A 27,889-nucleotide genomic window follows, 5' to 3' on the forward strand; every position below is an offset into this window, starting at 1 on the left:
AAATCATGCATGGCACGGAAGGTTCCCCTGCTTAAACCAGCACATGTACAGTCACGTCTTAAGTTTGCCAATGACCATTTGGATGATCCAGAGGAGTCATGGGAGAAAGTCATGTGGTCAGATGAGACCAAAATAGAACTTTTGGGTCATAATTCCACTAAACGTGTTTGGAGGAAGAAGAATGATGAGTACCATCCCAAGAACACCATCCCTACTGTGAAGCATGGGGGTGGTAGCATCATGCTTTGGGGGTGTTTTTCTGCACATGAGACAGGGCGACTGCACTGTATTAAGGAGAGGATGACCAGGGCCATGTATTGCGAGATTTTGGGGAACAACCTCCTTCCCTCAGTTAGAGCATTGAAGATGGGTCGAGGCTGGGTCTTCCAACATGACAATGACCAAGCACACAGCCAGGATAACCAAGGAGTGGCTCTGTAAGAAGCATATCAAGGTTCTGGCGTGGCCTAGCCAGTCTCCAGTCCTAAACCCAATAGAGAATCTTTGGAGGGAGCTCAAACTCTGTGTTTCTCAGCGACAGGCCAGAAACCTGACTGATCTAGAGAAGATCTGTGTGGAGGAGTGGGCCAAAATCCCTCCTGCAGTGTGTGCAAACCTGGTGAAAAACTACAGGAAACATTTGACCTCTGTAAATGCAAACAAAGGCTACTGTACTAAATATTAACATTGACTTTCTCAGGTGTTCAAATACTTATTTGCAGCTGTATCATACAAATAAATAGTAAAAAAATCATACATTGTGATTTCTGGAATTTTTTTTTATTTTTAGATTATGTCTCTCACAGTGGACATGCACCTACGATGACAATTTCAGACCCCTCCATGATTTCTAAGTGGGAGAACTAGCAAAAGAAAAGAAAAAAGAAAATAGCAGGGTGTTTAGATACTCATTTTCCTCACTATATATATATATATATATATATATATATATATATATTATATATTATATTATATTATATATATATATATATATATATATATATATATATATATATATATATATATATATATATATATATATATATATAAAATATGTGATTTATGGTTCAAACCGGGGAGGCAGATCGCTTAGTTGCAGCGACCCTGACGAAAAGCTCGGCCCCATTCAGTTACGTCATTCCACGTGACCTTGTGTTTTCACAGGGCCTGTGGGTGCTTGTTTTCACGGGGCCTGGGGTGCTTGTTTAACTTGATTGCGTTTTTTTTATATACTGGCCAGGAGATTTTTTTTTATCACACGAGTATTTTACACATTGTTTTTCTGTCTGTCGTTAAAAGCCAAGATGTCTTTGTTTGGGAAATTGTTTGGTAGCAGTGGCAAAGGAGGGAAAGCTCCTAGTCCTCAAGAAGCTATACAGCGACTTCGAGATACAGAGGAGATGTTGACGAAGAAACAAGAATTTTTGGAAAAAAAGATCGAACAAGAACTACTTACGGCAAAGCGAAATGGCACAAAGAACAAAAGAGGTGAGGTTTCAGTTTAACCTTTCAGTTTAAAGGTCTACTACAGTATGAGCTACACAAGCTAGCCTACTAATATTGGATGGCTAGATATGTGAATGTGAACGATACATTAACTTAACATTATGTCATACACCTGTAAAAGCTATCGTTTTAGTATATTATTTATTAGTAAGTTTATTTATGACGGGATGACTAGATACGAAATTAGCTAGGTTAGTTACTCATGGTCAATTCAAATGTGTTATCAGTCTTCCCTTAAATTCTTTTGTCACGCGAGAGCATTTTATTTTACTTAATTCTTCCCCATTTATGAACCGAGATCCCCTGTATGGAAAACACATTAAAACCCAATTATTCCATTCCAAATTTTTGGTCAGTTTCCAAACTTCTGGCAGACCAGTAAATTTTAGGTACGCACAAATTAAGTCTTAATCCAAATAACAGTTAGTTGAGCATTTCTTGTTTGCATTCTACATGAAAATTTACCGATTTTCCTGCCTTTGTTGTTTTTTTCCATTTTTTTCTTTCCAAAAAAGTTTGACAATTTTCCCACTTTTTTGTTGGTTGTGTCTAGGGCTGCTACTAATGTTTATTTTGATAATCGATTAATCAGAGGATTATTTTTCAAAGATTAATCGGTTTTTAAAAATGAAATGTTTTTCTTATTATAAATATATCAAACCCTAATTCTGGGCAATCATGTATAAAAGTGTACTTTAAAATGCAAACGCCAAATATTTAGTTTAACGATCTTTAATTTTGAAGCTTAAAGTGATTGCTTGTTGAGGAGTGCATGGGCGATTTCTCATGCTGGGTTGTTTCTTTCCTGGAACAAAAAGTATTTGAGTATGTGTAAAGTGTAAATTGTGTTTACAACCATGCTTTATAAATCATACACACATTTTTGCTTGAAATATAAGCATCTAAAATTTAATTAATTTAATTTTGTATAATAATGACATGAAATATGCATACATTAATTATAGAAACATTTAAAACAGGCATTTGAATGTAGTAAATCACATTTGAAAACAGATACGTTAACTGTTGTAGTAGCCAAATGCTATAAAAAGAGAATAGGAGAATGGAGAAATGCAGCAAGCTAACTGTCTTAAAAAGAAATAAAAAATATGCATTGGTGTACAAATGCATACGCATTCTCTATCACAACAATGACTAAAATATTATCTTTTACTGCTGCTGTTATTTGCTGATTTTTTTTTTTCTTGGCACTTAATTAAACTATGGCATTTTCACATAATGAGGATAAATAGTTTTTGCTTGTTGTGCTGATGTTTTGTCTTCATCCATGACAACAATGTGTTTTAAAGTGGCTGTTATCTTGCCGTCACGCTAAGTCGTAATTTGAGCAGCCCAACTAATCGATAACAACATTCGTCCTCTACATCTGCCTCTTTCAAACCTTCCCTCACCACATCCATAAACCTCCTACATGGCCTTCCTTTTTTCCTCCTTCCGGGTGGCTCCATCCTCAGCATTCTCCTACCGATATACCCCATGTCCCTCCTCTGCACATGTCCAAACCATCTCAATCGAGCCTCCCTCACCTTGACTCCAAAACGTCCTACATGCGCTGTCCCTCTAATAAACTCATTTCCCTCTTCTCCCTTTTCTCCTCCTCTTCTTCCTCCCCTCCAAAGCCATCCTACAGACCACCATCTGATGCTGTCTAGCTATCTGTTGCATCTTCTACATAAACATAGGTTGCATCTTCTACATATCATAGGTTGCATCTCCTACATAAAACATAGTCCACCTGTGTGCACCTTCCTCCACTCTTGTACGTCACCCTATGATCCTCCTTCTTAAATAATTATTTACCACTGACTTTCCATCTTTAGCAAAATCTACCACTATCTGCCCTTCCACATTCCTCTCCTTAGAGCCATACCTACCCATCACCTCCTCATCACCTACATGCCCATTAAAGTCTGCCCGATCACCAAGCGTTCATTGCTACACTGTAAAAAAAAAAAAAAAAAAGTTGAGTTAACTTAAAATTATAAAGCAACCTATCACAAGCACTTTTATGAGTTAACTGAACAAACAGGGTCTGAAGACCATGCGACTCAAAGAATTTTGTTAAGATCCTTAGTTCTCACAACATATTGTCAAGTTTACCTAACAAATAACAAAACAAAATATTTTTTGTTTGCTGAATGCAATTAGGACAGATTGATCCATTATGTATTCATAATTATTTTCATATTTAAAATTTAATAAACCACAACAAATTTCTCTCCCTCTCCATTTTTTTAAATAGTTTTCCAAAACACAACATTACAAAGTCTGCCATATGACATACATGTCTTCTGCATTAGGCATGTTTGTACAAAACTACAAATGTTATCAAACATCATTGAAATACTTTGTAAACTGTAAAAAAAACTACAACATTGTTTGTTTTAACACAAAATGAAAGATGAGCTTCCAAAAACCAAGTAATATTTTGTCTAAAAACCCAAAACAGACAAAAGTAAAAGCATCTGAGCAAAATCTCTAACCACACTCCAGTCAAACAGTGTATAAAGTATTTTTATTCAACTGATTACTAAAGTACATAAAAATCTAAAACAGACATTAATAAAAGCATCAGAGTAAACCTCAAAGGTTCAAGGTTCAAGTGTTGTATATAGCATTTTGTATTATTTTGGCAAATCAACATTGAGAATACATTAACACTGCATCTGAATAAACCTAAACACTTGATAAAGTACAGTATGATATGTAACAGTGTATCAGAAAAAAATAGTTAGCTTGTACCAGTACAGCCAGATAAAAAAAAAAAAACCTCAACTCAAAACTTATTCCAGTATTCCTCAAGGCTGCAAAGTTTGAATCGAATGATACATTGTTATAAAGAAGAATGTTTTTTTTAAATACTTAATTACTAAAGTATAATTGCAACAATCATTGGCCCATTTGCCATAGCTTCAGTGACATCTGCAAAATTGTCAACTACAACAGTTTTAATTTTAGTGACTGGACTCTCGCAGAGCAGGTACCGCCAAGATCCATGAAGATTTTCTGAATGAATTCAAAAGTATATTTCAGTTCTTTTGGGTATTCCATATTGAGTGCATACAAGAGAACAAGTAAGCAAAGCTTTCTGGCAGATCTGGAATATCCTGTAGAACAATGGCCTCTTCCAGGATTATTGCACGGTTTATCACAGTGGCCAGTGAAACAGGAGTGCCAACATCATCTTCAACCACAGTGAGGACTCCGATCTTTACCCCTCTGGTGCTGTGTTCTTCAGGGTCAGTGTCCTAGGAGATTAAATGATAGGAGGGGGCATTAATTGACATGTAAACGTAATTATTAATTGTTATTAGTGCCCGTGCAATGGTGGTGCTTGCAGATTTATTATTTTTATAATGTGCAAACAAAATGAATGCTAAGCGTGCTACCAAATTAGAAATAAAGTTTGAAAAGGGCAACTTGCCAGACACATCTTGAGCAAGAAAGCCGGATTTTCACGCAGAACAAGTGGCAGTCCCTCAAGAGCTGCTCTTTTTCGTTAAGTGACAATATCACTGACCTCAAAAGAACAAAAGAAGAAAGTTGCCAAAGGGTGCAGTTGCTTTACGACCTCATAAGTCTTATGGATTAAACACAGGAATCTCAAATTGAGAGTAAAAAGGATAATTTTTGATTAATTGCACAATGCCTTTACAGTGGGGAACAAATGCAATTACAGTGCCCTCCACAATTATTGGCACCCCTGTTTAAGATGTGGTCGTGGACTTCTAAAAATTCTCCTTTTTTTTTAAAACAACATAGAACCCAAATGCAAAAAAAGAGAAAAATCCAACCTTTCATTTAAGTACATAACTTTGGTGGTAAAAAAAAAATCACATTTAGAAAAAAAAAAAAAAACTTGAAATCATGTGTGCCACAATTATTGGCACCCCTGATGTTAATACTTTGTACAACCTCCTTTTGCCAACAAGACAGCACTTAATCTCCTCCTATAACATTTCACAAGAAGAGGGATTTTTGACCATTCTTCTTTGCACAATCTTTCTAGATCATCCAGTGTCCTGGGTCCTCTCTTATGCACTCTTCTCTTTAGCTGGACTTGCTATGATTTTTCATCAATCATAGCAAGTCTCTCCTTTTCAAGTGAATCTTCTGTCTGGCCTTCAGGATGGCTAGGCAAAAAATTTACCTTTACTTTTAGGCTTTTTCATGAAGGCCCGTTCTGTCATACCCTCACAAGATTTTCTTTTACGGTTAACACTAACTTCAGAACAACCAGCTTCCCTTAGTTTGGACCGATAATTACCAAGCTTAAACTTTATACCCATCACCCATCCATCCCAACCTGTGCGTTTGCCAGGTTCTGTAAGGCAAGGGTGTTTCTCTACTAGAGCAGAGGTAACCGAGTGGATCTCATAGGCATCAGGGTAGGCTTTGATTTCAAAAATGGCCTGCGCAATCTTGTCCAGAATCTGAGACTTCATATCTCTTGGGACATTCAGTGGCTTCTTTGTCTTCTGGTAAACCTCATTGGCTTTACGCAGCCTGAGTTCGACATCGAGAGGTAAAGTAGGTATGTTAAAAGTGGATAGCCACTGTTCAGCGCTTCTTAGGTTTCTTAACACAGACGATTCAGGGCTTCGATCACTACTTTGACAGCTTGACAGGCTTGCTGTATCAAGAGAAGACACTGAATTAAAATCTTCAGTGTGCTGTGGAGGAGATACCTCTTCCCACAGAAGACGTAATGTTGCCTTCTCTGTTGGTAGCTCTTTGATATTATTCAAGTTACAATGTTCATTGTTAAAGTCTGTGTCTTCAAATTGTAGTGAGAACTTTTCATGTTATATTTGTATCTTTTGAAGGAGAAAAAGACTTCAATTGGTCCACTGACTAGGGCTTTTGAGGAAGCTCAACCCTCCTGATGTTGGTAGGGGAAATGTGAACACGCAACAACATACTCTGTTCAGAACACCCAACCCAAAATAAAAAAAGAAGTAATCATTGATGTACAAGAATACATTCATTATCATAACATCTGTGGATTGACATTAGAAAAGATAATCTATTGAGAGGAAAACATTTCACGTCTGAACAAGAATACAGACAAAATTGTTTACTGTTATCAACCCCTAATGAGTTAAAAACACTTTTGGAGTCACAAGCCCTTTCAGACCAACGTTTTATGCTGTTAATGGATGAAAGTTATTCAGCATGTCAGGATCAAGAACATAAATGTTACTAAAACTGCTTTCCTTTATCTCAAATGATCTGAAATGCTCAAGATACCAGGCTGACAGTTTTGTGCAAAGGAATGACACTTTTCGGGAGGTCACCACATAGTTTAATATTTAGAAAAATTCTGGCAAGCCACTACATTGTCCTGCAGAGATAATAATGGCAGCTCTATATCGAACACCATGCAAATGAATATCACAGGATAGAGACACTTGACTTGTGTTTGGATAACTTCTCTCAGTCACGGTTCTAATTGATGCTTCCAGGGAAGCAACTGTGAAAACCTTTGCTTTCTCTACAAATACCGTTTGTTTAAAAAGGTCCTCACCATCCATATAGTAAGCCATCATTTGTTCATGCTTTGTAGAAAGTGTCAGTAGAACATTCTTGAAGTTTTGAGTGTCATGGACTACTTTTTTTTTAAAGTAACTGTGCTTCAACTCGAAGCGCATTGTCCATAGTGACACCAATGGTCCAAAACAACGAATCAAATGTGGGTAATGGTTAATGAAATGATGTTTTGGACGTAAAGAAAAGTTTGGAAAAGTTTCAGTGAGTAAGTTTTGGTGATGTATTATTTTGCTCTCCATGGTGCACAAAGACTCCTTTTGAAGGCTTTGAAGATAGAACCATCTCAGTTATGACTTTCAGGTCCATTAGAATCTCCCAAGATTTTCAGGGATTTTCTGACCAATTATCAGAGGTAACAAATGTAAAAATGTCCAGTTTTCCTGTGCGTTTCCACCTACAGTACCCTTGAAGAAACATAACTTAGTTAATACCTTTGGCTTGTTAACCCTGTCTGAATCTTTGTACGGGAATGAGTTAATGTGGTTATTGAGCTCATCAAATGAAATGTTTCCTTTTGAAATAAAATCTTTCAGGCACAAAGACAACTCAATAGGTACAACACCTTCCAAAAAGTCATGTAATGCATCAGGTGGGAAACCTGTGACAGGATGAAAAAAAAAAGTGTTTGCTTAGTGCACATTCCCCTTTCACACCACTTACATGTGGCACACTTATATCTGTCTGCACTTTCTGCACAAAGGAATCGTGTTCTTCTACAATTCTTAACTTGAAATCACTCATCTCAGTCTGACCAGACTTGACTTCATGTTTTCTGATCATGCAAAATCTACAAAAATTGTCTGAATTAAAGCTTTCTTGAAAACCTGCCAAGCTATGGGTGCCTAGATTATCAGCACATACGCAAAAGATTGTTCATTTTATGTATTGACAAAAACTCCTGTTTGCTCCAAACACTTTACATCTTTTAGCAATGGATTAAGAAATGTATCATATCAAAAGTGCCGCACATCATCACTCTTACCAAGGACAGCAAGCTGAATGTAATGAAGACTAGAACGAAATTTGGGAGGCAAGTTTAGAATGACCCAATAAACGGCAACCATCTTGTGAATTTTTCTTGAAGTGCCCAAGGGATTGCAAACTTTAAATTCATCCACATACAGTCCCAGAGATATTGCAAGGTCTTTGTCACATAGAAGTCTGTTCTGTTTGAAGTAAGAACCATCTTGGAAAGACTCAAAATGTCCAGGAGTAGACTCTCCACTGAACACAATCTTATCCAAAATATCTTTATGACCAAGTAGGCATTCCAAGACATGATATAAAGACATATATAAAGTGATTTTTGTGTGTTTGTCATAGAGATACTCTGTTGGCTCAATTATAGAGAAGTGCTCTTTGAAATACAAGTTCCTTCTGTGTTCTGTAGATAAACGACCTTTTTCTTTTGTAGTCAGGAGAAGAGGATTGGTCTCAAAAATAGCACTGCTAATTTCCTGGAGGATACAAGCATCTGTCAATTTTGTGTTTGACAAAAATATTTTTGATGCTTTCAACAGCAAGAGACTTGTACAATATATTGTATTTACAACAGGAAAATCATGAATTTCTTCAATAATGCTATGAATGGCACTCTTAGATACATGCAAGACTGTTTGCATTTTCAAAAACAGAGAGGCCAGTTTGTGCTGTAGAGTTTCAATATCCACACACTCACAACCAAATTTAGTTGCCTGCAGAACAGATTGTGAGGGCTGCTCAACATCATCATGACTGTCATCAAAGTCTGTAACAGTATAAAGGTTCTTAGTTACAGTACTGACTGAATTTCTTATCTTTTGTTGTGTTAGTTTTGTGATTCCTACTCTTGTGAGAGTTAAAATTTGTCAGCTTTTTGGTTGTATACTCAGCCAGAAAAAGGACACTGTACAATTTCATGACTCTGTAGATGTCCTCGAAGATGTGTAAAAAAACTCGCTTTCACTGCAAACAGTTTCAAACTTACACAGCTCACATTTGAATTTTACATTGACTTGCCTAATAGTTCTGGAGGTGTGGCTGCGTGATAAATGTGATTTAAAGCACCCGATGTCCTTAATGAGCAGACACAATCTGAGTATAGGCAGGGCCAGTTTGCCCCTTTGTGACCTCGTCCATGATGAAGCCTGTAATGCTTTACCAAGACCTCTATATCAGAATTTGAAAATTTACAATATTTGCATTGCATTACTTTACATATTACCATATTTTTCTTTCATTAGTCAACTACTAATTTGCAAAAACATTTGTTTCAGCAATTTCACACTTTTTCAATGTAATAACTGTCTTGAGCTATGTTGGTCTGGATAGCCAACGAAACAATCCAATTTATTAGCCGTTTAGTCGAGGTAACTGATTAAAAAACGTCTCAATTAATGAAAATTGTCTGAATATCACGCGATGTTCTTGTTATTCAAATGACAACTCAAGCATCAAGTTCAAGCGTGTCACAGTTTTTTCCACTGTCAAAAACTATTTAGAATATGATGTGCGCAACGTTTAAACAGTGCTGACAGGCATCCGGATAGACAGTACCCAAAGTTATATTCCTTGTGTTGCAAATGCATATGACTAGCAAACGTCACGTTGAACTCTCATTGCATTACTTGTGGATTTTTTTTTCCAATAAACAAATGACTCGTTTGAATTCGCTATTTGTTTCAAATCCAAGCATTCAAAACTCTAAATGAGGTACAAAGCTAACCTAACCGCACCGAATCAGTAACAAGCAGCTAAATTAAAATAGATAAAACACCCACATCAAAGCTTACACATCAAAAATTATGACGTTAATTAGATGATAATTAAAAAATGATTAATACATATCTTACGTATGATTCGGCAGAAATGCTGGACTGCTTTGAACCGGCACGCTTCTTCACATCAACAATACACTGGTAAAAGAGATTAGGGAGTTAGCTTAGTAGCACATCACATATTAAATAAAAAATATAAGTTATTCGATTATGAAAATGATTGACACTTACCTGTGACAGAAACAAGTGGATTGATATGGCGCGATGCTGCCCTTTTAGGAACCCCCGCAGTTGAAGTCTCAAATTTTTAGTATTGTACAGTTTAACATTGAAGCAACATATTTGTTGAATAAACTAAGTATTATTTTTGAGCATTTCAAATAAAAATATTTTAGTTCAGTTTACTTTTTAAATTTTATTTAGATAACTTTTAGTAAGTTGGCTTTTTTACAGTATAGGTACACCTTTTATCACTTAATCTAATTCACTCCAGAATTTTTCCTTCTCCTCCATCTCACAACCCACTTGTGGAGCATAAGCACTGGTAACATTTATCATCACCCCTTCAACTTCCTGCTTCATGTTCATCACTCTGTCAGAAACTCTTTTCACCTCCACTACACTCTTACTGTACTCTTCCTTCAGAATCACCCCTACACCATTTCTCTTTCCTTCTACACCATGATAGATCAGTTTAAACCCCCCTCCACTGTTCCTGGCCTTACTCCCTTTCCACTTGGTCTCCTGTACACACAACACATCTACCTTTCTCCTCTCCATCATATCAGCTATCTCTCTCTCTTTACCAGTCATAGTACCAACATTTAAAGTAACCACTCTAACCTCCACTCTCCTCCACTTCTCCTTTTCCTGCTGTCTCTGTAGATGTCTTCCTCCTCTTTCTTTTCTTCGGCCAACAGGAGCCCAATTTCCACCGGTACCCTGTTGGCTAACGATACCTGTGGCGGTCGTTGGTAACCCGGGTCTCGACCAATCCAGAATGAATTTCTGATTTGTGATCCACCTATTTGAATTGGCAAATGTTTTACGCTGGATGCCCTTCCTAACACAACACTCCCCATTTATCCGGGCTTGGAAAGCATATTCCTGAAGCAATGCTAGCAGCACTCTTGCGTCTGTTTTTTTTTAAGCCATCTTCCGCACTTGACGCACAGCACGAGGCCTTACTTACAAGGCCTTTTCCGAGTGGAACCTGTCTTAGTAAACCTCTGTTTGGCCACTGTACTGTTACTCAGTTTTGGGGTGTTACAGTTCTTCTTATATTCAGGCCGTCTTTGTTAAGAGTAACAATTCTAAATTTTAAATCCTCAGTTTTCTTTGCCATGAGGTGCCATGTTGAACATTCTGTGGTCAGAATGAGAGAATTGTTCTCAAAGCACCAAATTTTAACTGCTCTAATACAAGATTCCAAGATTGGTTTTGCCAAGCAGACAAAACCATGAAAATTATGAATAGGACTTGTGGCTTTGCATGGTTAAACGACATACAGCTGTTATCACTTAGTGTTTACATTTACATTTGTGGCATTTAGCAGATGCCCTTGTCCAGAGCAACGTCCAAAAGCGCTTTGAGTCTCTATTAATGAATAAATCTACACTGGTAAGATAGATTACAACTTAAATCAGCCTACAATTCAGTTGAGAAATGTTTTTTTTTTTTTTTTTTAACAACGCAAATTTGAAAACTGTTAGTTGAAGTGTTTCAGGAAGAGAGGCCTTCATCTGTCGCTTGAAGATAGCCTTTTAGAAGACAGTGAATCTGTACTGCTATACAAGCTGCACATTAACTACTCTAAAATATATCCAATTTTCATTTCTATAATATTGTCCCTTGATAACATATTCTAAAATGGTTGCTGAAATGTGAGGGGTGTACTTGTGAGATGTTGTATATTAGGGGTGTAACAGTAAACGTCATGTATTGTACTTTTTTAAAAATGTTCTGTACCGTTACACCACTTATTTTTTCATTTATGTATTTATTTATTCGTGTGTGTGTGTATATATACTCCGCTTATCGACCGGCTTGGACATCGACCTTTTCGCTTAGCGAAAGTTTTTCGACCGAAATTTGCGCCCGCTGAATGACCAAATGCCCACTTATTTTTACCCCGACCCACGTGGAGCATTTTTTTTTGTTAGTTTTGTAATGTTTTTAATTCATACTTTTTACTGTATTATTCTCAGAAATCCACCTGCCACGTCCCCTTCGGCGGCTGTCAAAACCTCCACTTTCTCTGAAGCCCCCGGCTTCAATAATGCACACCTGGGGCTCATTATTCACTCATCCCCAGCTCCTATATAAACCCCTCATTCATCCACACTCCTTGTCGGTTATTGTTGGTATGTGAAGGTGTTTGGTGCATGTTTGTCTGTGTTTTCCCTGTCACACGTATTCCTATGCATTTCTTCCTTTCCGGACTCCACGCGCTCTCCACGGCTGTGCTTTCTCTCCAAAGCGCACCCCAGATTACCTTTTTCCTCCCGTGCGTTCGGATATCTCTCTCTCGTTTGTCGGGATTCTATGGACTGCCGTGTGTGTGTGTGTTTTTGTGTTAAACTCTCCATGTTTTTGTTAAACCAAAGCGAACTGTGCTCCGGCTTTGCCTCCGCTCATTACGCTGCATAACAATTATATACGTTATTATTTATGTACCTGTATTAATACTGCTAAAAACAGGGCAAAAAATGTTAATAAATGGGTATCGGTGGAGGTGTGTGTGTGTGTGTGTGTGTGTGTGTGTGTGTGTATACAGTGAGGAAAAAAGGAATTTGAACACCCTGCTATTTTGCAAGTTCTCCCACTTAGAAATCATGGAGGGGTCTGAAATTGTCTTTGTAGGTGCATGTCCACTGTGAGAGACATAATCTAAAAAAAAAAATCCAGAAATCACAATATATGATTTTTTAACTATTTATTTGTATGATACAGCTGCAAATAAGTATTTGAACACCTGTCTATCAGCTAGAATTCTGACCCTCAAAGACCTGTTAGTCTGCCTTTAAAATGTCCACCTCCACTACATTTATTATCCTAAATTAGATGCACCTGTTTGAGGTCATTAGCTGCATAAAGACACCTGTCAACCCTATACAATCAGTAAGAATCCAACTACTAACATGGCCAAGACCAAAGAGCTGTCAAAAGACACTAGAGACAAAATTGTACACCTCCGCAAGGCTGGAAAGGGCTACGGGGAAATTGCCAAGCAGCTTGGTAAAAAAAGGTCCACTGTTGGAGCAATCATTAGAAAATGGAAGAAGCTAAACATGACTGTCAATCTCCCTCGGACTGGGGCTCAATGCAAGATCTCACCTCGTGGGGTCTCAATGATCCTAAGGAAGGAGAAATCAGCCCAGAACTACACGGGAGGAGCTGGTCAATGACCTGAAAAGAGCTGGGACCACCGTTTCCAAGGTTACTGTTGGTAATACACTAAGACGTCATGGTTTGAAATCATAGATGGCACGGAAGGTTCCCCTGCTTAAACCAGCACATGTACAGTCACGTCTTAAGTTTGCCAATGACCATTTGGATGATCCAGAGGAGTCATGGGAGAAAGTCATGTGGTCTGATGAGACCAAAATAGAACTTTTGGGTCATAATTCCACTTAACGTGTTTGGAGGAAGAAGAAAGATGAGTACCATCCCAAGAACACTATCCCTACTGTGAAGCATGGGGGTGGTAGCATCATGCTTTGGGGGTGCTTTTCTGCACATGGGACAGGGCAACTGCACTGTATTAAGGAGAGGGTGACCGGGGCCATGTATTGTGAGATTTTGGGGAACAACCTCCTTCCCTCATTTAGAGCATTGAAGATGGGTCGAGGCTGGGTCTTCCAACATGACAATGACCTGAAGCACACAGCCAGGATAACCAAGGAGTGGCTCTGTAAGAAGCATATCAAGGTTCTGGTGTGGCCTAGCCAGTCTCCAGACCTAAACCCAATAGAGAATCTTTAGGGGGGGGAGCTCAAACTCCGTGTTTCTGAGCGACAGGCCAGAAACCTGACTGATCTAGAGAAGATCTGTGTGGAGGAGTGGGCCAAAATACCTCCTGCAGTGTGTGCAAACCTGGTGAAAAACTACAGGAAATGTTTGACCTCTGTAATTGCAAACAAAGGCTACTGTACCAAATATTTTTTAGATTATGTCTCTCACAGTGGACATGCACCTACGATGACAATTTCAGACCCCTCCATGATTTCTAAGTGGGAGAACTTGCAAAATAGCATGGTGTTCAAATACTTATTTTCCTCACTGTGTATATATACACACACACACACACACACACACATATATATATATATATATATATATATATATATATATATATATATATATATATATATATATAAAATGCAAACTTATTTTAACGGCACAAATTTTATTAATTGCGCAATTTGGCTCCTTTTGATGTGAATTGTACATGTACAGTGGAACCCGGTTATGTTGCCTAGGGGACGCCAAAAAGCGTCAAGATAACCGATGATCTAGATAAACGAAAACCAATATGGCAGCAATATATTAACGTGCTTGAAATTTCTTTATGTACATCATGTGCGTTAATAAATGAGAATGTACATGCATGTGTTTTTGGAGGTTTTTTTACACAACAGCGTTGCCGCGATTTGTTTGATGAAGGCATGCTATAAAAATGTACATGCGTTTGTTAACAACAAAAGGCATATGTACACCAACTAACAGCAGAGATTTACCAGTATACAATACAAACCACCGTCGATTCTCAAAACAAACCTTTATTATATTCTCCAACATTGCAAACACAAAGATCACTCACAAAATCACACACAATGTGCGGGGTGTAGTTCGTTGTAGTTTTTACAAAAAGCTAACCAGTGTCAAAATTAAATTCTCGAGTAATTTCACTCTGACACAGCTCTGAAAAGTATCCTACATCTGTAAGGCTTGATTTTTCCGCCACTTCCGCAAGTTTTTCTGCAGCTGCACAGTGGCGTCTCACTACCGTATTTTTGCGTAAATAAGATGCACCCTGGGCGAGGGGTATGTAAAACTTTCTATAAGACGCGTCTTATATGCGAAAATACGGTAGTAAGATGGTGACGTGGCAAAAGCGGCGATTGGTCATGCGGATCGAGATATTAGGGTCCGTCGACATAAAAGAATCGACATAACCGATTAAAAAAATGTTTAGACAAAGCGAGAATTTGCCGGTTCCACTTCAAAAATGTCGACTTAATAGGGTTGGCGAGTTAACCGAGGTCGAGATAAGTTGGTTTGACTGTACTGTAGTGTAAACTCAACAAAAATTTTTATTTACCTGTCATAAATGTTTTATTTACTACTTTAAACGAATAACAAAATAATTAAAGGTTTTCAAACATTTGTATGTAATTTATTAGTACAAACTCTGTTTTGAAATGTTACCCCAAACTTTCAAGTCACTTGCGGCTTCTCGCAAACTATCAGATTTTTTGCGTTACCCTTATTATTATACCTTTATTTAACCAGGAGGTCCCATTGAGATTCAGAATCTCTTTTACAAGAGAGACCTGGCCAAGGTAGCAGCCAAATCACAACAAATGCATACATAACAAACACCAAAGTACATTTTCACAATAAAAGAAATACAAAATATTAAAAATAAAAATATAAAACACAATGAGACTCTTAAGAAAAACAAGAACATGTCTCCATCACAACACTCTTTATAGTAGTTTTAAATTCATTTAAGGACATAAGGGTTTCTAACTTTAGCTCTTTTTGTAGATTATTCCACCCCCAAGGTGCTAAATAAGAAAAGGCAGTTTTTCCCAATTCGGTTGTAACTCGTGGCACATTAAAAAGCAACCACTTTGAGGAGCGTAGCTGATAGGTACCAGAGCAAACAGAGAGGAGGTTACAGAGGTACACTGGAAATTTGCCAAGTATAGCTTTATAAATAAAGATATACCAGTGCTGTTGTCTACGAATTTTAAGTGATGTCCAACCAACTAAATCATAAAGAATGCAGTGATGGGTAAGGGACTTTGTATTTGTTATGAATCGTAGTGATGCATGGTAAACTGAATCTACATGACGCAGGATGGAAAATGCAGCATGCATGTACAATATATCTCCATAATCAATTACAGGCAGAAAAGTAGCTTCCACAAGTTTCTTCCTAGCACTAAAAGTAAAGCAAGATTTGTTTCTGTAATAGAAGCCGAGCTTGACTTTAAGTTTCTTAACTAAAGCAGTAATATGTTCATTGAAGGAAAGCTTATCATCTATCCATATCCCCAAGTACTTGTATGAAGACACTCTTTCAATTGATTTCCCATCTAATGACAAAATGCCACAATTGTCGAGTAGCTGTGCTCGAGCTTTTGAGAAGACCATAAACTTTGTTTTCTGTGTATTTAAAACCAATTTTAGACTCAATAATGTGTATTGCAATGCCTGAAATGCAGTCTGAAGTTCCTGCACTGCTACTGAAATGGTGGAAGCCTGGGTGTAAACCACTGTATCATCAGCATATAAATGTAATTTGGCTTGAACATCTCTATCCAAATCATTTATAAAAATTGAAAACAGAATGGGTCCTAAGATTGATCCTTGAGGGACACCTTTAGTTATCTCAAGAAAATCAGATTTATAACCCTCAGCATAAACACATTGAATACGATCTACCAAATAATTCTGGAACCATGCAACAGCCTTCTCACTTAAACCAATTGAACGTAGTTTGGTCAATAACAATCCATGATCAACGAATCAAATGCCTTAGAAAGATCAACAAATAATGCAGCAGAAAGTTGCTTCTTATCTAAGGCCCCAATAATATCATTTGTCACTAATGTAGCAGCAGTGATAGTGCTATGGCCACTTCTGAACCCTGACTGAAAATTATTTAAAATATTTTTGTCAGTCAAATACTGTTTTAACTGTACATTCACAAATGATTCCAAGATCTTTGACAAAACAGAAAGTTTTGATATTGGACGGTAATTATTCAATTCTGATGGGTCTCCACCTTTATGTAAAGGGAGAACATAGGCTGCCTTCCAACTTTTAGGAATGGAATTAGAAAGAAGACTCAAATTAAAAATATGCGCTATGGGCTCAGCAATAATATCAGCTGCCACTTTTAACAGAAAGGGATCCAGATTATCTGTACCTGCTGACGTTTTGTGATCAATGTCTTTGAGGGCTTTATGAACTTCTGAAACTGAAATCGGTTTAAAATTAAACAATTCCCGATTTACATTTTCAGATGCTGACATGGCTGGACATGGGACAGATTTATTACGGTTTGATTAAATATGAATCCAGCCTGAATAAAGTGTTTATTAAACTGATTGACTATGACTGCTTTATCTTTTATTTCATCTGAACCAATAAGAATCTGATCTGGGAGGTTTGAGGTCACACGGCACCGACAAAGATTTAATTGATTTCCAAAACTTTAAATGATTGTTTAAGTTTTCTGTGGTTGACTTAAAAAAAAAACTCAGATTTGGACTTTCTAATCATCAAAGTACACTTGTTTCTTACAGTTCTAAATGCAGTCCAATCAGCAGAAGAGTCGGAAAATCTGGCTTGTGCCCACATTTTATTTCTCAAACAGATTAGCTCTGATAGGCTGTCTGAAAACCAATGATTGTCCTTACCACTGATCCTAAACTTTTTGATTGGTACATATTTATTTACAATGGAAATAAAATTTGAATGAAAAAAATCCCATGCCATTTCAGCATCCGAAAACAAAGACACCCTGCTGAGTTCACTATGATACAGATCATGCAGAAAAGCTTGTTGTTCAAAACTTTTGAAATGTCTTTTTAGGATCATGCGTGGTTTTACCTTAGGGATTTTTGTATTTCTTACACAAGCGACTGCACAATGGTCACTGACGTCATTACAAAATACGGCAGTTGAGGTATATTTATGAACTGAGTTTGTTACGATTAGATCTAGGAGAGTAGATTTTATTTCTGCTTTGGGATTTATTCTTGTCAGTTCATTAATAAGTTGCACTAAATTTAAGTCATTACATAAGTCTTTAAAACAATCAGAGTTCCCAGACAGCCAGTCCCAATTCATATCACCCATAAGAATAAATTCAGAGTCATTAATTTTATGTAATATTTCGGATATAGATTGGAAAGCATCCTTTGAAGCAGATGGAGGTCTATAGCACCCAACTACTGTAATATCAGCGTCTTTTGAAATATTCACTTTCACTGTCAGAATTTCAAACTGTTTAGCTTTAGTTAGTGACAGGGTTAACGAGCTTAAAAACTTGGATTTCACATATATGGCAACCCCACCTCCTTTGCCAACCCGATCAGTTCTATAAACTTTAAAACCTTCAATAGAAATAAATTCATCAGATACAGATTTTTTAAGCCAGGTTTCAGAGATAATAATGATATCAGCATTGGTTGTATTAGCCCAGATCCTAATCATATCCATTTTAGGGACTAGGCTTCTAACGTTTAAATGTATAAACCCAAGGCCATGTCTGCTTTTGAAATCTAAAGGAGTGGCTAAGGATTGCAAAGTATTAAGAAGACCAAGAACAGGACCAGGATTGGGCTGAACATTGCCAGATAACATCAATAAAAGCATAATCAAACAACGTAGTTTTTGTTTAGCTGGGTAATATTTATCATTACCACTGTCCTCTATGAACTGAGAAAAAGAGTAATCTGAGACAGTAAAATGATCATTTAACAACAATAAGTTCTGGAGATACAGGGTGTTATTAATTTGTGAACAATTTTTTTGGTTACACAGGTTGATTTTCTGGCGGTATATCTCATAATAACTTGTAAATGAAATTGAGAAATGACCGTAAATTAACTGTATCAGTATACTACTCATTTTGGGCATATTTAATTCATCTAGTATAGGGCTGGACTGTAAAGGTATGAAGAGTATAAACAAATGCATGATGTCAAGTTACCAGGTTTAGTTGAAGACAGCCTTAACAGGGGTGAACAGTAGCTTGGAGTCAAAAAGTCAGGGCTATAGGATGGAGGCTAGCAGGGAAGCTTCCAGGTGATAGCTTGCAAGCAAGGCTAATAGTAGCAGGCTAGGAGTAGGGTTATCAGCAACAAAGCTAGCAGCAGGGCATCCAGGTGGTGGCTAGCTAGTGGGGCTAAACAGCAGAGCATCCAGGTAGTGGCTAGCAAGTGGGGCCAGTAACAAGGCATCCAGAAGGTGGCTAGCAAGTGGAGCTAGTAGTAGAATCCTGGTGGTAGCTAGCAAGGGCAGCTAGCAGCAAGGCATCCAGGTAGTAGCTCCAGCAACAGGCTAACAACAGAACATCCAGGTGATGGCTAGCAGACAAAGCCACCAGCAGCAGGCTATGAAGCAAGGCTACCAACAGCAGGCTAGCAGCAGAGCTACCAGTAGCAGGGTAGCAGCAGGGCATCCAAGAAGCGGCTAGCAAGCAAGCAGGACTACTGACAGCAAGCTAGCAGCAGTAATTCCAGCAGCAAGCTAGCAATAGATCATGCAGGTGGTAACTAGCTGCAGGGCTAGTTGCAGCAGGCTGCTAGCAGGGCATCCAGGTGGTGGCTAGCAAACAGGGCTACAAGGTGGTCAATGTCCAGGTTTTAAGTTCAAAATTCAGCCTTATCCGCTATTAAAATAATCCCAGTATGGAAGAGAATGTCCTGTTTCTCAAGAGTATACTCATTTGAGTTTAAAAGACATAAAAAAGACATAAAACATCACAAAAAAAAAAAAAAAAAAAAAAAACTAAACTAAAAAACTAAAATCTTGAGATCTCAAACACTGAGGTCAACACATAGGTGTGGCTCGGCTGCCATCTTGGATTAGTCCTGTTCTAAATGAAATGTTGTGAATTTTCGAGGTTGTGAGTGTTAAGGTTGCCAGTATCGAGGTTACACTGTATTTGTATTCACTTATAATGACAACAAAACGCTGTACTTCTGAAAGTTAAAGAAAACAGACGGGGTGCTCTTTGCCGTCTCTGTCTCTCTTCACAGACATATAACACATAAATAAAACAACATGAATCTCAGTAAATAGTTGCCTCACAGACATAATAAATATATGTATATAAAGCTTAAAATGTCTATAACTAAATTCACACCGAAAACAAATATTCTCTGTTTTTGTAATCTTTATCCAGTATCACCTCAGTGACCGTTTGTGTGGAAACAGCAAAGGTTCTGTCTGTTGTCCTGATGATTTATCTAATTTAAAACACCATAACAGTCAAAACATAATTTCACTAATAATAAACATACATTTGCATAAAGCATCTATATTAGTCCATGGCAATTTTGATGAGAGTATTTAAAACGTAAAAAATATTAATTGAATGTACATTTAGTACTGTGAGATTAATTTGTGATAAATTGCGATTAAATATTTTAATCGAATGACAGCCCATATATATATATATATATATATATATATATATATATATATATATATATATATATATATATATAATGTATATATGTACATATACATATACATATACACACAGTGGTCCCCCGGTTATCGAATGGCTCAGCTATCGAACATTCTGGGTAGCAAACGGTTTTCCGAACGAAATTTCGGCCCGGTGAACGAGCAAAGTTCCAGTTATCGAACGCCACCCACGCTGCCCAACCCAGCACGAGGGGAAGAAACTGCTTCCGCTTCAACCATCGCTGAGTAAGCATCTATCGCAACTTCTGTTTGTGAATAATATTAGTGATATTTAGCGGTAAGTACAGTAATCATTTTGTTTCTTACTCTTGTAAAGTTGTTAATTTATACTTTTACCGAGCCAACACAAAATACCCGCAGAGATCGGGATAATCCGGCAAAAGGCAGTCCATAAATAATATCCACGGTGCTTTACGGTGGAAGCCCGATTGCAATGAACTCAATGTGGGCGGGGCACGCATGAGCGAAGGAACAGGGCATTCCCTGAAGCACCATGACAGCCACCGTAGGGGGCGAAAACCGAAACACCGAAAGAAATTATGCCAATTATTATTACTATTGCATTTATGGCTATGACTGTGTACTAACCTTAACCTTGTGTACTAATCAAGGCATTTCAATTGCATAAATTAATATTAAAGTTTTGAAGAATAAATCAATTTCAAATTCTAAAAATATTTATTTATAGCACATTGCAACAATGCACAGGATAAAATTAATTAAAATTCAAACTTAAATGTTTAACTTAAATGCACTTGTGTACATTAAATAATAATGTACAGGCCCTCTGGCCTGCTGAAAGGTTGTAAAATTAAATATGTTCTTTCATAAAAACAAAGTGCATTCAGAACAAGTGCAACTGCTTAAAGATACAACAATAAAACACTATCACTGGGAAACTTCCTGCCTTTTCAAAAACGTCCCCCACAGACGGAGTGCGCATGCTCGGAGGGGTTTTGCTTTTCTGTGCGTTTGCGTTCCTCTCATATTCAGCATAGCGATCGGGATGTTTGGATTTCAGGTGATAAATTAAACCCGACGTGGAGACGCACAACTTCTTAAAATTTCGGCATTACATGTTTTGTAAATCGCTATCCGTGGGTCTTTCTCAGATATACTGAAATACGTCCACACCGCAGACATGTTGTTTTAGACATGCACGTGCAGGACGCGGTTTCTGTTTGCGTCATCACAACAAACTGTTTCGGACGTGTTTTTTCGGTGATCAAAGTCTTTCGGACGAAAACCGAAAATGCACTTTTTGGCCTAAGATTTTCGGTGGCCCAATATTTGGTGCATCCTAATATATATATATATATATATATATATATATATATATATATATATATATATATATATATATATATATATATATATATATATATATATATATAATGGGCTGTCATTCGATTAAAATATTTAATCACAATTTATCACAAATGTCTAACCTATAAATATTAAATTTTATAGAGTTCTCTCCAGAGATCAGAGGCTTAGTTTGATACTATGCACTTCTATTGATTGTAGCCCATTTTATTTTCAATGTGTAAAGCTTTCTGGCACAACAAAGGGAGTATGCTGACCAATTGGCAAAAAAAAAAAAACCCTCGCAATTCTGACTTTTTTGTATCGCAATTCCAAAAATTGTTGCTCATAATTCTGAGGTTTTTAAGCAAATTGGGCAGCATCACCCCCTCTGTAGTGCCAGAAAGGCTTTTCACATTGAAAATGAAATGGGATACAGTCAAAAGAATCAAGAACAAGACAGACGAAGTCTTACAGATGTTTACAAGATAACAAAAAGGTCAGAATTTAGAAAAAAAAAGTCAGAATTAAGTCGAATGAACTCGGAATTGCGAGCAAAAAAGTCATCATTAGGCAAACCTTTTTTTATGTGGTGGAAACGGGCTTCCATAGGATTCAGGCTAAAGAAAGAGACAAAGTTTCGAAAGTTTGGAATCATTTCAAACTAAAACATAAAGAAAGCACAGTGCGTTTGCTTATTTTATTTTATCTTTTTGAGTAATCGGAAATAAATTTTTCAGACTTTTTAAACATTTATAAATATGTATTTATATTTTGATGAAATATGGCAATTCAATGCACTAAATGGATTTAGTTTTTACAGATATTTTTGTAGGCAATTTCAGCAATAAAAATTGTAATTATTCTTAAAAATCTTTGCCATTTGTGTCGTAGCTGGAGATTGGGTAAGTAGTGTCTCACAAAGCTTGCCCAAAAATGATCAGTGAGAACTTGACTTTGTCTCCATCTACATGGAATCCTATGGATTAATCGGCAGAGTTTATCACGAGGTAAATTTGGGATAATTGGGTCTAAGTTTGCTACATTGGAGGAGACATAACCTAGAGGTTTTCTATTGAGAATTCCCTCTATCTTGATGAGTACTGTTTGAAGATCTACTTCTGTTACTGTTTGTGCACCTACTACTGTACGGAGGGCATTTTTAAGAGCTCGGATCTCCCTTTCCCACCTGCTACCAAAGTGAGGGGCATTAGGAGGGTTGAACCGAAATTCAATCTTTTGTTTGGCGAGATTTTGTTGAAGTTCCTGGTTGCAATTCCTTAAGGCATCTCTAAACTCTCTCTCCACCCTGGAAATTAGTGCCCTGGTCTGATAACAGTTCTGAGAGGTTGCCTCTTCGTGCTATAAATCTCCTTAGAGCCATGAGGAAGGAATCAGTGTCTATAGCTGTGAGAAGTTAATTGTGTACACATCGAGTTGTGAGACACTTAAAAATTATTCCCTATCCTTTCTCCAGGCTTCTGCCTATTTTGAATTGGGAAGGACCAAAACAGTCCATACCAGTACTGTAAAAGGGTGGTTTGTGGAGTCTCAAGCATGCTGGAGGAAGATCAGCCATTTTAGGGGTCTCAGGTTTAGCCTTCCACTTACGACATTCCATGCCGTTATGTTGGGATTTTAAAATTACTTCATGACTGGTCCTGGGTGACACAGTTTACTGTCATAGTCCTGAATGAGTAGTTTGATTGCTCGATGATGAGGATCTAGGATAATGGGGTGAACTGTCTGCAGTTCGGCACAGCGTAGACGCCCTCCAATCCACATAAGCGGACTGGCTTTGTCAAACTTTGGGGCTAAAGTGAGTAATCTGCTTGTAGTGGATACAGGCTTACCAGACTTTAGTTGTTCGTATTCCTCTTGTTGGATGTTATGGAACAGATGTTCTGCTGTCACGTAGTCCTTAGCTGTAGATGAACTAGATTGATTTAATCTCTTAGGCTTCTGTGTTGCGTGAGCGCAACTAATAGCCAATTGTTCTCAGGTGTTAATGTTTAGCAATAGATTAAATAAAAAGGGAGAAGAGTAACCATGACTAACTCTACATCATTCTAAAGCTCTAAGTCTCAAGCAGTGATTTCAGATCTCTGTTTTTCAATGAAAATGAAAAAACGTAAATGTGTGTAAGCAGTACACAACAACAACATGCATAAAAAAACCACACTACTTACATTATTATTTTAATAATGAGTCACAAACATCCACTGCTGCTAATCCCGGTTTATTAGGAAAGATAAGGGTCCAGTGAACAACATGCCGTGTAAGCATTTCTGCTCCAAACAAACAACAGTGTTGTAATTTAGATGTTTATTCCTTTGTTTACGTCACAGAACTTCGGCTGGTGTTTGTGTTTATATATTTCCGAATAACTTTCACATAAAAAACGACATCTTGGTGACAAAAACCTAATATGGCTGGTAGAATATAGTGTTACAAAATGGTTGAGACCACAAAAAAAGTAAAATAATAATATTAAAAAAGTAAAAGAGGTGAAATCTTTGGTTGAGTCTCTACTCTCTCTGCAGGTGTCATGTTTTTTTATGCGCCGCCTCTCATTTCAAACCTTTTCTTTCCAGCCAGTAGCATTATGGAAACAAAATGACTGATGGAAAATGTAGCCAATAAGTGCAGGATTCTAACGATATATGGGAGGATTTTATTCTCCATGTGTGTGAATCTTAGTTTTATTACTCTTTACAAACTCTAAGTGGCTGAAGCAGCACACGTGCACACAAACCAGGAAGTGATGCAGCTCTCAGGTCAACACAAACAGCTGTTTATAGCTCATGCTAACTGGACTTTGTTTACAAAAAAAACTAAGAAAACAAGGAAAAAAATAGACAAACAAAAAAGTTGTTTTATCAGAGATTTGCAAAAAAAGCAGCGATGTGGAAAATATTTTTGGGGCGGAGTAACAGAGACTTGGAAATCTGCATCTGTAAGTTACCATAAATCCCCCTTTATAGCTTTATACGATTTTATTGGTTTTATTAACTGTTTGTTTTTATAGGAAAAAAGCTTGAAAAGTAAGTTTGTGTGTGTGTATTGTTGAGATTGGAATGGCCAGACATCAATATGAATGGCCATGGCTGTAAAACAATAGCTTGTCTGGCTTCCTGGCCATCAATATGAATGCCAACTCAACATCAATATCCCTAAACATGTAGAACAAAAGCCTTTAATGGTCAGCAATTCATTAATATGCAGACTGTATGAATAGAGTATGAAAGATCACCCGAGTTTAGCAGGTGTCTCTCAAACAGGGGGAGGGAGAAAAGGATCAGACATAATCTCAGATAAATGTTTGTAGGATTTTTTATGATCTCTTTATTCAATTTAAAATATAAACCCATGAGACATGTGGCTTTTTACCCATTACTTTTCTGGATTGCTCCAGGACTGATTTCATGTATTTATATATGAAGGAAAAAAAATTATTTAAGGATTCTTTTTTCTACAGTATTTAATCATCTATAACTTATTTTTTTTTGAACAATATTAACAGTGAATAATGGACAGTAAAGCTCAAAGTGTCTTCTTCTTAGAGATATTTAAATTTTGTATGTAGTCCACTTTTATCAGGAACTGTGAACATTTTAAAGTTAGGTAGCGCATTTCAGCCTTGGTGGGCCTTGACTCCATCTGTTTGGTGTAACAAGCTCTAGTTTCCTAATCTCTTTGTTATATGTAACTGCCTTCGCGGAATCCTTCGCTAACCGCCGCTTTATGCTTTTTAAGTTGGGCATAAGAGAGTCCATAGAAGTACAGAGTTGTGGTATGTTAGCGTTTCTTAACAGCGGGGGTTGCGATTCATTCCATCTACCATCACCCTGGTTGTTCTGGTTTGTAGTAAATCCACTGCCACTCGATCCTGCTTTGACTAATTTCTCGTTCCTATGTGGAATAGTATCACCTTGCCAAAGTCTCTCTATGTTCCGGGGAAGCTTTTCCATTTGAGGAGTGATGGAGATATGTAAACATTGCTTAGGCTGTAGCTGCAGAAAGCGTGTCGGGCCTTGTAATGTCCAACCAAGTTTAGTTCTGATAGCTGCTGGACCTCCAGGGGGCCCTAGGCATACAGGCTCAATAGCTGTTATAAGGTGAGTATGGTCTATCTGGATGTAGGTTAACATCCGAATGCGGAGCGCTAGTAGCTCCAGCAATTGCGTCAATGTCATCAGCATGTGAACTTAAAGGAAGAGATTCACTATAATCGGGGGGTAACACACTAGATTAATCTCGTATTGTGTTTTGCTGTGTCTCCTCTTCTTGTCCATGTGAACGCTGTGTAGGGTATTGCACCTCATAGTCTTTAAGATGGGATGGGGGCTGAGTTCTGCGTTGTGGGCGCAGGCATTTAGGAAGGTTGCTCTGACATCCTAATTCTGTGGTAAGCACACTTTTCCTACTCGAAGGACAAAATGTTAGGAAGGTTTCCTATCTAGCTGGAAGGACCAATTGTAAGGGATTTCACTATCTGGTGTGCGCTGATCAGGAGATTGTACTCACCACAGCATGTCAGTAAAAACACGGTACAGGATTCAGAACACTCAAACTTTACTGGGTTTAGAATTGATCGTGTGTGATTCTTGCTGCCAATTGCTAGCTGCTGTTCGGTAGATTGTGTGATGTCAAATGACAACTGATGCTCAGTGTTCTGGCCTTTTATACTCTTGATGGAGAACGGTGCACTGTGATGTCAGAGGTATTCTACAGATTATTATACTATTGTATCTATAATTATTATTATCATTAATACAGTATATTGTTACAATAAAGATTTGCATAAATATATTCTATATTGAATTCTGGATATAAGTTATAAGACAATGTCAAGAAACCTTATAGGAATCTTCTCTACAGGTATATTGAATAGTCAAAAACTGCAGGTCTGTAAACAGGAACATAAGTTTGTAAATCAGAGTTCATTTCTGAATGCATTATAGTTTTAACTTAAAGTCTATTGTGAAGTTGTCAACTGTACATTAATGGAGCATGGAATGCAAAACTTTCTTTGCCATTTGCAGTTCCCAAGAATGTCCTATCCTAGTCTTTAGGCTATAAGAAGAACATCTACAGCTATCTTTTTTTTCCTCTTTAAAAAAAAAACCATCATGTGTATTTTATCCCTAACCTGCATATCGATAATACCAAAAGCAGTCAAAGGTTTGTCTATTTTCCATACATCCTGGAAACAGTTATTAGTTATCAAACCTCTAATTAAAAGAACCTGACCTTGACCAATTTTAGCTGTCTATCTGTAGCCCAATATTAAACTTCTCTTAACTTCAAGATCCAAGAAAGTTTGTGGTTATGTTTATGCTCAAACCTACATAGGGGTAATTTTCATGAAATGTGTTAATGATGATTTAGGTCTCATCACAGCACAAGGCAGCACTGATCAAAGAGGTAAATAATCTTCTACTGCAATCTGACTAGTATTGTGTATTCTTGTATCTGTTGCATTATCTTAATGCAGCTTTGAATACCAGTGATTATACTCTTCTCATTAATCGACTAGGACATGATGTTACGGGAGTTGCGGGAACTGCCAACTCCAGGCTCATGCCTTGTTTGAATGATTGTAGTCTGAATGAAAGTTTTGTTTTAGGGCCATCTCATAGTTGTATATGGTGCTTCTGGTTAACAGTTTTTATAAGCGTATAAATTAGCTTAAACTGTTATGTTAATTACACCAAGTTGTAATTTTTAGCAAAGCCAGATGTGAGATGCCAGCTTAGATAGTGGAAGCTTATGTTCTTATGTAACTCTAATAAGATATACTTACTTCTAGATACTTGTACTAGGATCAAGCAAGCTTAATGGTTACATAGTAATTCCAACATTTTCTATCAAGTCTATCAAGCCGAATTGTAGACCATCTACCACTTTAACCAGTGCTGTCTCTGTGATCATTTGAGAAGTGATCAACTTTACTGTTATTCTATGCAGGTATGAGCATACCTGTTGTGCTACAACCTTTTTTTTGGAACTTAGAATATAAAGTGGACTAAGCACATTTAAAGCACATTTAAAATGTTATTATGTAATGATTTGACATTGATTTAGACTGAGCAAGTGTGACTAGATTTTCTACATTTATTCTGAAACTTTGTATTAGATCCAGATTGTGGCAGTTGTTATGAGTGGGTCCCACAAGGTGGTATCAAAATGTTTCCAGACTAAAAGTGTTATTGTGACCAGGTGTGCTATTTAATCATGGACAGCAAGTTAGAACAAAGAGCAAACATCAAATTCTGTGTAAAACTGGGCAA

The 27,889-nt window shown here is 37.3% G+C and overlaps 1 protein-coding gene across 1 annotated transcript in view; it reads left to right on the plus strand.

Moving 5' to 3' along the window:
* Positions 1 to 1,128: 1,128 nt before the first annotated feature.
* LOC124393121 (charged multivesicular body protein 4b) overlaps positions 1,129 to 27,889 on the plus strand; it is a 43,968-nt gene continuing 17,207 nt past the window's right edge. The window contains exon 1 of the mRNA XM_046860486.1: positions 1,129 to 1,488. Within this exon, the coding sequence (XP_046716442.1) occupies positions 1,305 to 1,488 (184 nt within the window). The 5' untranslated portion in view covers positions 1,129 to 1,304. The remainder of the gene's footprint in view (positions 1,489 to 27,889) is intronic.

This window comes from Silurus meridionalis, chromosome 1 (assembly GCF_014805685.1).
Source record: "Silurus meridionalis isolate SWU-2019-XX chromosome 1, ASM1480568v1, whole genome shotgun sequence".
In the NCBI taxonomy this organism is placed as follows: domain Eukaryota; kingdom Metazoa; phylum Chordata; class Actinopteri; order Siluriformes; family Siluridae; genus Silurus; species Silurus meridionalis.